At 54.8% G+C, this 9676-nt stretch overlaps 1 protein-coding gene across 1 annotated transcript in view; it reads right to left on the bottom strand.

Annotated features, from left to right (window-relative positions):
• The window catches only part of NFATC1 (nuclear factor of activated T-cells, cytoplasmic, calcineurin-dependent 1), a 48944-nt gene extending 39274 nt beyond the window's left edge, over window positions 1–9670 (bottom strand). The window contains exons 1-2 of the mRNA XM_005861587.2: window positions 9248–9670; window positions 6–114 (exon numbers count right to left, since the gene is read on the bottom strand). Coding sequence (XP_005861649.1) covers window positions 6–114; window positions 9248–9335 — 197 coding nt within the window. The 5' untranslated portion in view covers window positions 9336–9670. The remainder of the gene's footprint in view (window positions 1–5; window positions 115–9247) is intronic.
• Window positions 9671–9676: the final 6 nt, after the last annotated feature.

The raw sequence follows: 9676 nt of genomic DNA, 5'->3' as shown, positions 1-9676 counted from the left end.
CGGAGAGGCCGGGGGCTGACGTCTGCATGTCATGGCACTGCACTGGCAGCGAGGGGTGCGCCGTGGGCAGGGGCAGGCCCGGACTGATATTGGAGGACACATAGCTGTAATGCTCTGGAAGGAAAAGTGAAAAGGAAAAGATGGCATCAGGGGGCCAGTCATCAAACATGCAAACCCACAGCCCAGTGAGCCTCAGAATCGGGTCCCACGTCTCCACACAGCTCCAAGCCTCACCCCTGGCGTGGGCGGTGCTCACGCTGCTCCGATGGCCTCCCCGGGGGAACCTGTCCAGGCAATGAGGTTCCTGGGACCCTTCCCGGCCTCCCCCATCTCCACTCCAGCACACAGCCCCTCACTCGGCTGCCCTCGGCCCAACATCCTTCCTCCCAGAGCAGCACCAACGGCCTCCCTGCTTTTTTCTGCTCTTTGCTCAAAAGTTGCCTCCCCAACAGCTGTCAGAATTCTGAATGAGCCCTTCCCCAGTTCATTTCCTCTCTTTAGTACTCATCATCATCTTGTGCCTCATCTCTTTCACCAGCAGAAAACTAAGTTCCCTGAAGGCAGGAGCCTTTGCCTGCCTCAATCTACTGTGGTTCACTGTCTTCAGAGCCTAGGACTGTGCCTGGCACATAAAAGGTGCTCAATTTGTTTGACAGATGGATGGGTGGATGGATAGTTGAATAACAGATGGGTAGGTAGGTGAATGGGTGGATGGATAGATGAATTGATGAATGGATGTAATGAACAGGGGGGTGGATGAGTAAGTGGGTGGGTGGATGGATGGATGGATGAAGGGATAGATGGGGGGTGAATGGATGGATGAATAGATGGAAGGATAGGTAGATGAATGGGTGGGTGGGTGGATGGATGGATGATGGATGGATGATAGATGGATGGGTGGATAAATGGATGGATAGATGATGAATGGGTGGGTAGATGAATGGATGGATAGATAATGGGTAGGTGGGTGAGTGGATGGGTGGGTGGTGGATGGATGGATGGATGGATAAATGAATGGATAGATGATAAATGGGTGGGTAGATGAATGGATGAATAGATAATGGGTAGGTGGGTGGGTGGATGGGTTGAGTAGGTGGGTTTAGATAGAGGGACCTGTGCATATAAAGAGGTTTTAATAGACTAGTCACTGTTGAGCTGCTCTAATCACCAGCTACAAAGAAAACACCCCAAGAGTTGGATGGAAGCAGATTCTGGGGTTTCTCTCATATAAGCTGTGATGGTGGCTCATGACCTAGAAAATCCCTCCTTTAATAAAAACAAAGCAGATGATATTGGCACACAGCTGGATTTAAGAATCATTATATGCTAATTATAACCTCAACAAGATATTTTTAAAAATCATTACTAGTGTAATTAGTAATTTTTATCAGAAAAGCCACTCTGGATTCCAGTTTGAAAACATCTTTGTTCTGTATTATTGTGTGCGGTGGAGCGGATATCCAGGTCGCTAAATAATGGAAACACCCACAAGGAAATTCTATCCTGGCTCCCGCCGCAGTGACCCACCAAAGACGTCTTATTTGATGGCTGTGCTGTGTCAGACACCACGTGGGTGCACCCATAGCAGGCCGGGTCTCAGGGTGCTGGTCCACACCCCATGGCCCTTGCTAACAGGCATGGGTGAAGACACGAAACAGGCTGGACCCACTTGTTTCCAAAAGCAGCCATCCACCACCCTCGATAATCCAGTCTTGTAATCCTTGCAATCAAGAGGCTCTTGCTTTGATGGCGCTAAATCCCCCTGGTAAAAACACTGGCTGTTCCCAAGACTGCAGGCCCGGCCCCTCCAGGCAGCCTGGGGAGAACCCACAGCCGCTTCAACCCTGTGTTGCGAGCGGCCCTTTGGAGAGAGAGCAACCGTGTTCCAGATGCTCAAAACTGGTGCCAGGTTCCAAAGAGCCCCCGGGGGACACAGAGGCGTGACAAGGAAGAGAAAACAAAGCTACGGTTGAGAAAGTTAGAGGCTGGAGCAGCAGGGATGCCTCATGCTCGGGCCCTGCAGCTACACGTCCACAATGCAACGTCCTGAACATGCTGGCCCTCGCCATCCCGTGCCCCCAGGGTGTTCCCCAGGGGACAGTCACATGAAAAAGGATGAGCCTCATGTCCACAGGGTAAGAGGACCAGGGGAGGCCTGACCCCAATGCCAGTGCCCAGCTCTGCTGCCAGTCCTGGACGACCACGCCCATGCCACCAACATGCACAGTGACCCCGGCACACACCAACACCCTCACATGCTCACTACCACTTTTTGTTTGTTTGTTAATCCTCAGTGGAGGATATTTTTTTCCATTGGTTTTTAGAGAGAGTGGGAGGGAAGGAGAGGGAGAGAGGGAAACACCAATGTGAGATACACATCGATTGGTTGCCTCCAGCACATGCCCCCGTTGGGCCAAGGATCAAATCTGCAACTTAGGTACATGCCCTTGACTGGGAATCGAACCCTTAACCCTTCTGTGCACGGGTCAATGCTCTAACCTACTGAGTCACACCAGCCAGCCAGGGCTGGTCACTGACACTTTTAACACAAAAACCAAAATCAGATGTTAAAATTTGGTTATGATATTTATAAAACTTCAAGAAGCTAATAACCCTGGAAAGGCACTTCCTGGCAGAGGTCAGGTTCCTCAGGAGGAGGTGGCAGGGGCTGCAGCTGCTGAGGCCCCAGGCTCCGGGGTCATGGTGACCTCTCAGTGGGGACGTCCCTGCATCCTGCGTGCAGGCGCCAGGCAGGGACCCAGAGGCCGTCCCCCCGCCCGGGGCCATGACAAACACCACAGAAAGCGCCTGAGCTGGACACGAAGAGGCCAGGCCTGGGCGCTGTCCAGAGGGACCAGGCCAGGGCAGGCAAGCCCCACAGAAGGAAATCTTACTCCTTCAGTCACCGGGAGACGACATGCTACTCTGTATTCCTTCCAAAGGGAGTCTAAAGATGGCCTTGGTAAATAATGCTTCTCTACAGCCACGTGCACCTTAGCGCACACTCTCCCACGTGTTCACAGACATGGCCACACGGCCCCATCCCGCATCCTCTCCATGGCGGCCCAACACCCCCCAGTGTCCCACCAGATCTCCCAGTTCAATAAAAGGACATCAGCGTCCCCGCGGTCGGCAGGTGTCGACAAGTCCTTCCGACTGGAGGTAAAGTCCGACATTAGCCAGTCCGACCAAGAGCGAAGCCCCATCCTGTCACTGTGTGATTATGGTTATTACTGTCAAATGATCTGTAAGTAGGATGTTAGCAAAGCAAGTGTGAAACCGAATTGTATACCTATGGGGCAGGACTTTAGTAATTAGACTTCAACAAATAGCTCTATTACGTTTGACTTGTCCCAACATTAAGTGTAGGTCAGAGAGAGGCTTGCCTGCCTCCACTCTGGCAGTCTTCACTACGGACCAGATGACTGCGTCTTGGTGTGTTTCCTCTACAGCCGCAGGTGCTGGCAGCACACCCCTTCCTGGCTGCCCAGGCTCCTCCTTAAGGAGTGGGGGTCCCCCGGTGTCCCACCAGCTCCCCTGCAGACCCCTCTGCAGCCTAGCACCCCTGCACTGGCTGGTCACCCACAGGGAACTTGCTGGCCTTTTCCTAGTCTGGACACACACTTTCCTGGCACAATGAGACGGAGCCGACGGTCACTTCCTGTGGTCTCTGCACCCCTCCTGCTTTGGGGGCAGATGAATGTCCCTGGGAGCCCCCCACGGTCCCCCAGGCTGCAGGAACCAGGCAGCGGCTACAGTCCGCACGGCCCGCCTGCACCCGTCAGACTTTGCTCCCTGGGAACCAGAGCTTTCCTAACGTTTGGTCCTTGAGGTGGCAACGTCCCCATGACAGAAACAAGTACCCGCCCCCCCCCGCCCCCCCCCCACACACACACAGAAGGAAGCAGCCCGTCCAGCCAGGGCTGCCCGTAAGCACAGACCCCACACTCACACCCACGCTGGGTCCACTGTTCGGTTACAGCCTTTGTGTCTGCGAAGCAGCAGATGATCTAACGTCCATAGAAAACGAACGTTCACGTCAAAGAGAAATCGCCATCTCCAGGGACGCAGCACAAGGCACGTGGAAATATGACGTGTGGTTGTAGACATGAAGTTGCCTCTCAGCACTGCTGGGTCCTGCCCTAAGGAGCCCTGGGTGTCTTTTTCAGGGGGCCTGGCACCAGCCCCGCCTGGGCCTTAGAAGAGGTTTTGGACAGATCCCTACACTTCCTGCCCAGCTAAAAAAATATGATGCATATCTATAACATATTTTAAGAGATAGAGCCAGCCCAGCCCGTGTGGCTCAGTGGGTGAGCATTGGCCTATGAGCCAGGAGGTCTTAGTTCGATTCCCAGTCAGGGCAGGGCACATGCCCAGGTTATAGGTTTGATCCCCAGTGTAGGGCATGCAGCTGATCAATAATTTCTCTCATCACTGATGTTCCTCTATCTCTCTCTCCCTCTCCCTCTCTGAAATCAATAGAAATATATTTTAAAAAATTAAAACAAAGAGATACTAGTATAGCCAATCCCACAGTTGAACCATTTGTTGGCAGGAAGGTAATTCTGAGAATTTAAAAAAAAAATGTCTAGCCATTAGCAGAGCAAGTCTGGGGGCTCCCCAACAGCTGCCCACAGGGCTTAGCCCCTTGGAAGGTTGGGGATAAACTGGCAGGTAGGAGGGGGTGGGCAGAGTGAGGGGCAGTTCTGTGTGAGCATGGGGTCCACTGACAACCAGAATATTCCAGGAAGCGGCCTTCATTTAAATGAACCTAAGTCTGCCGATGGGGAGAAAAAACACAAAGCCTTTATTTGAAAACAAGAAAAGACTCACCTAAGCATGAGTTCCCCGTAATTAGACAAATTTTGAAATGAAGGCCCTGAAAGGGTGAACCTCGCCATGAACACTCCACGGAGCTGATGACGAAGTTCTCCCTTTAGAACAAAACCACAAGGAGGTAGAGTCCCAGCCGGCCGGGCCAAGCACCCTCCCTTCCCGCTTCACTTCATTTGGTTTTATTACCAAAGAAACTGCGTTCAAGTCTGAATTATTTAATTATTCAAAGGGACCCCATTTACATGGAATGACAATATTTCCAGTAACTTTCCTAACAATCCTGCGATGTCAGGCCGATTCATGGCGTGTCAGGAGCCCCCAGGGAGCTCAGCACCCATTGGAGTCATTTTCTGCTGGCGCTCTGGGCCCTGGCCACCTGCCGAGGAGGGTTCATTAAATTACAGTGCAGGTGAGTACAAAGCCGCAGCAGGAGCTTAAGCAAACACGGGGAGTTTATTCAAAGTAGTTTACTATCATAAAAGTCATAAAACCGGGGCTCATCCTGGGAAGACAGGAACTGCCCGCCCCTTACTCTCCTCGTTCTCCTCGGGGCGCCAACACCCTCCCGGCAGAGCACCATCCCAGGCGCCCTGGGGCTGGATGATGGACAGGGTGTGAGAGCAGGCGGGGCCTGGCGGCTGGCAGGGGTTTGTTCGGCTCCTAGGCTGGTCCAGCGCCCACTGCAAATTCAATGCTCAGCAAATTTTCTCATTCTGAGAAGTAATTTGTTTCAGAACCCTACTATTTTATTCTTTCTAAATCACCACCCCCAAGTTTTATCCACGTGCGTCCTGTTAAGGCCAATAGTACCTGGTGTCATGCAGGCACCCGTGACCACCCTGTGGGGGCTGCTCTTCCGCAGCTGTGACAGCGGGACCGGGGGGCGGGCCCAGCACCGACTGCGCTGATGTTCGGCACACGCGGGGCCCCGTGTCCACTGAGCAGACGTTTCCAACAGGAATCTCCGCTCTGGCCCCTGTGCATCCTGCGGTCTTTTGCAAACTCTGAGAGACACACTGACTTTTACTTTTCTTTCGTGTTTGCTGGGGTTGAGCCACAGGACATGAGGCTAGAAATAGAACTGACATGAGTGACTGCCAGGCCCCGTCCTCCCAAACGCCTGGCCGGACCCCCATCCACTGGGCAATGGGGCTGGTACCTACGCGGCAAGATTATAATTTTGCAGGTAATGGAAACAAAACAAAATAAAACCAAAACATTCTCAGTGCCCAGACCAGCGTTGAAACCTGTTTACTGAGCAGCAGCGGAAAGCACTACCTCAGGACGCGGGGACTGGGCAGGCCCCACAGATGACAGACAGAGACAGCTTCCAAGGGCACCACTGGCCCAACAAGTTGCCCGGAGAAGGCTCTGCAAAGGCCAACAGAACAGCCTCCGCATGGCGGCAAACAGCCCCCAGAACGTGCCGTAAGTGAGCCCCGCTGGCCCTTCGGAGGGCCCTCGGCCTGGAGTGCCTTACCTCTCATTCTGTATTTAAGGAGCTAAAACCAGCAAGTTGTTCCTGACTAGCTGTGGTCTGCCTTTGACGAACATAACACAGAATTAAAGTGCCCTCCATACAAACAACTGTCTCTGAGGGCGGCGGGGTCGCTTGTATGAAAGATACAGGGGCTTGACCTGAAACAGTGACGGTCCGCCCCATCTCGCATGCCCCCTGCTTCCAGGGCCTAACTGCGGGGGGTCAGCATTCCCAGGGCGGGGTGTCTGCGGCCGGGCTAACCTGCATGTGAGCAGGGCTCTGGCTCTTCACGGCACCCTCACCACTGCTGAGAATGGACTTGAGAATAAAAATGCCTCCAGAGACATCCCTTCTGCACGGGAGCGACAAAATGCCGCCCACCAAGCACGCGGAGGGGCGCAGACAGGCTGCACTGAGCTGGAGGTGGCCCGACTGCTGGGGAGACTCCAGCCAGACCCAGAGGCCTGGCCAAGTTCCTCCGGAGTTGCCAGGGTGACAGTATTGGCAGGGGTGGGCCGGCCAAAATAACGAAGCAAACAGGAGCCCTGGCGGCAAGCTGGGCCACGCCCGCCTCCCAACTGACAGCAAGCAGCTCTTTCCTAAGACCCAGAGGTGAGCAGGAGACCCACTGCCCAGCCTTCTGCCCCCAGGAGGGGGTTGGGGCCAATGGACCGGAAGATAGATGGGTGCAAACAGCTCACCTACCCAGCCCAGAGCACATTATTTTTATTTTTAAAATTCTCTTTTCCTCCTCCCAAGAAATGGTTGCTGACTGTCCATTTGCACCTGCTAGGCCCTCTGGGAATAAAGAACCCCAAGACCCAGTCATTCCTTTGAAGGAACAGGTAAGACAGAAGCCCATCAGTGCCACACAGCCAATAAGAGCATGAGGTGGCCTAAGTGACGGGGGGATGAGGGCTAAGCCATCTCTGTCCCCTGGAGGACAGGACGCCGAGGGTTCTGCTCTCTAGTCAGAGGAACCGTGACCCAGACGAGCGGCCGGGCTGCCTGTGGTCAGGGCTGACCTGTCCTTCTGATGAAGGGCCTGTTTTTGTGCTCAGCATGTGTTAATAAAGCTGTGTCACCAAGCTTACAATTGATCTCGCTATCAGTCACTCATTCATTTATTTATATCCAGGCCCAGCCCGGAGATCACGTGAAGCCATTGCTATCACCCATTCAGAGCTGGAGAATTGAATGTAACAATTTAATATAATAGCGTAATAATTTAATGATTAATAAATATAATGTGCAACTAACAAGAACACGAAGAAAAGACTTTATTCATAATTGCCAAAACTTGGAAGGAACCAAAACATCCTTCAGAGAGTGATGGGCGAAGAGCTGGGGCTCATCCGGACAGTGGAATATTATTCACCACTAAAGAGAAATGAGCTGTTGAGCCATGAAAAGACCCGGAGGAACCTCCCATGCATATTGCTAAGTGCAAGGAACTGCTCTAAAAAGCTACTTATTGTGTGATCCCAACTATGTGACATTCTGGCCTTTCACACCATAAAGAGGCCGGGAGTGCGGTCCATACTTGCACCTGTCACTTGCCATCTTTGCTAAATGAACTGAAAAGTGGTTGAACACTCAGGGAGAGAGCTGCACCCAGAGCCACAGGCAGCCGGACCCAGGGTGGAGTCAAGGCCTCAGATCTCTCCCACCAGGTCTGCCTGGGCGCCCATGTCTCTGAGGCCTGGAAACCCACAGCCAAGGAAGACACGGGAGGCGGTCAGAGAGGAGCGCGGGTAAGGAAGATCGGCAGCCTCGAATGTAGAGGGTCCAGGGGTGCAGGTCCTTGTGATGCAGGGATGTCAGAACATTCATTTTTTTAAAACAGCCAGGGTGTTACAGTCTTTAAAAGAAGAGCGTGAATGGTATGGAAAAATTATACAATTGTTGCAGAAATGGCAACAGTGCCAAGAGTACTGTGTGCAGCCTCATCGTCTCACCGCCACGTGGGCACCGCACTGACAGAGAGCGGACCCTGAAGTCGCCACAGAAAAAGAGGGTTGAGAAGGGGCTCCTGGCTTTCCCCAAGCCACGGCCTGGCAGACAGGCCGGGATCTCTCCGCAGCTCTTATTCTTATTCAAGAGCTCCCATTCTGGGGGCAGCAGGGTCCCTTTATTCAGACAGAGGAGAGAAAATGAAAGAAAGAAAAGGACCGCCCCCCCCCCAGGGTTGGGCTACTTCCACTTTAGCTTCGTTCTGGGAGGGGCTCGGAGCCCAACAGATGGGGGGCTCCATGGCCCCCCTGCCCTCTGGCAGTGACCACTCACCACCTGTCCCCAAGCACTGTCCAAGTTGGGCCTTGGACGCTCCTGTGCCCTGGCCTGAGTGGTGCAGCGGCCGCCTGGAGCCAGCGGCCCCTCCACAGGAAGGCTCCAGAGACCAGCACAAGTGACCCACAGGCAGGGGACCCGAAGCTCCCTGACGCCGGACACCTGAGCTGTGGCACCAAGCCGCTTCACAGGGTTTCCCTCGGCCCCACCCGCCACTCTCCATTAAACTTGACCTGTTTTCCTCCTGCTCCACAGGGGCCCGGGCACCGGACCGGGAGTGGGGACACTATGGTGCTGCCCTGACCTGGGCAGGGGTCGGGGACCAAGGGACACAGGAGCAGAGAGACTGGGAGGGGCTGCTCTGGCCCCAGACTGTGCCCCAGCCTGGCTCTTCCAGACCTCACCCCGCCTGCTGACTCCTGTACCCCGAGAGCCTCCACCCACGACCCCTGCATCACAAGGACCTGCACACCTGGACCCTCTACATCCAACCCTTGCACCCCCCGGTCTGCACCCCATCCCTGCACCCCAGCACCCTGGACAATGCACCCCAGGCCCACAACCCCTGCCCTGTACGCCCAGACCCTGCAGCCCGTGTTCCCTGCACCTTGGGCTCTGCACCTCCAACCCGCGCGGACCCACCTGGGGCGACCCCGGCGCCCTCGTCGCTCTGGTTAAATTCGAAAAGGAAATCAAAGTCGAACTCCTGGTCCTCCTCCAGACCCGTCATGTCGGGAAGGCCCGTCCGGAGTGGGAGTCAGAGTCCGGGGTCTGGGGTTCAGGGTCAGGGCCGGGGTCTGAGGTCGGGGTCCAGGATCGGAGTCAGGGTCCGGGATCAGGGGTCACTGCCAGGGTCCGAGGTCCAGGGTCGGGGCTGGGGTCCAGGGTCCAGAGGGCAGAGTCCGGGGTCTGGGGTTCAGGGTCAGGGCCGGGGTCTGAGGTCGGGGTCCAGGATCGGAGTCAGGGTCCGGGATCAGGGGTCACTGCCAGGGTCCGAGGTCCAGGGTCGGGGCTGGGGTCCAGGGTCCAGAGGGTCGGGGCCGGGACCCAGGGAAGTCGGGGTCGGGTTTG

Source organism: Myotis brandtii, unplaced genomic scaffold, assembly GCF_000412655.1.
Source record: "Myotis brandtii unplaced genomic scaffold, ASM41265v1 scaffold154, whole genome shotgun sequence".
Classification (NCBI taxonomy): domain Eukaryota; kingdom Metazoa; phylum Chordata; class Mammalia; order Chiroptera; family Vespertilionidae; genus Myotis; species Myotis brandtii.
This window is presented reverse-complemented; position numbering and strand designations above follow the sequence as displayed.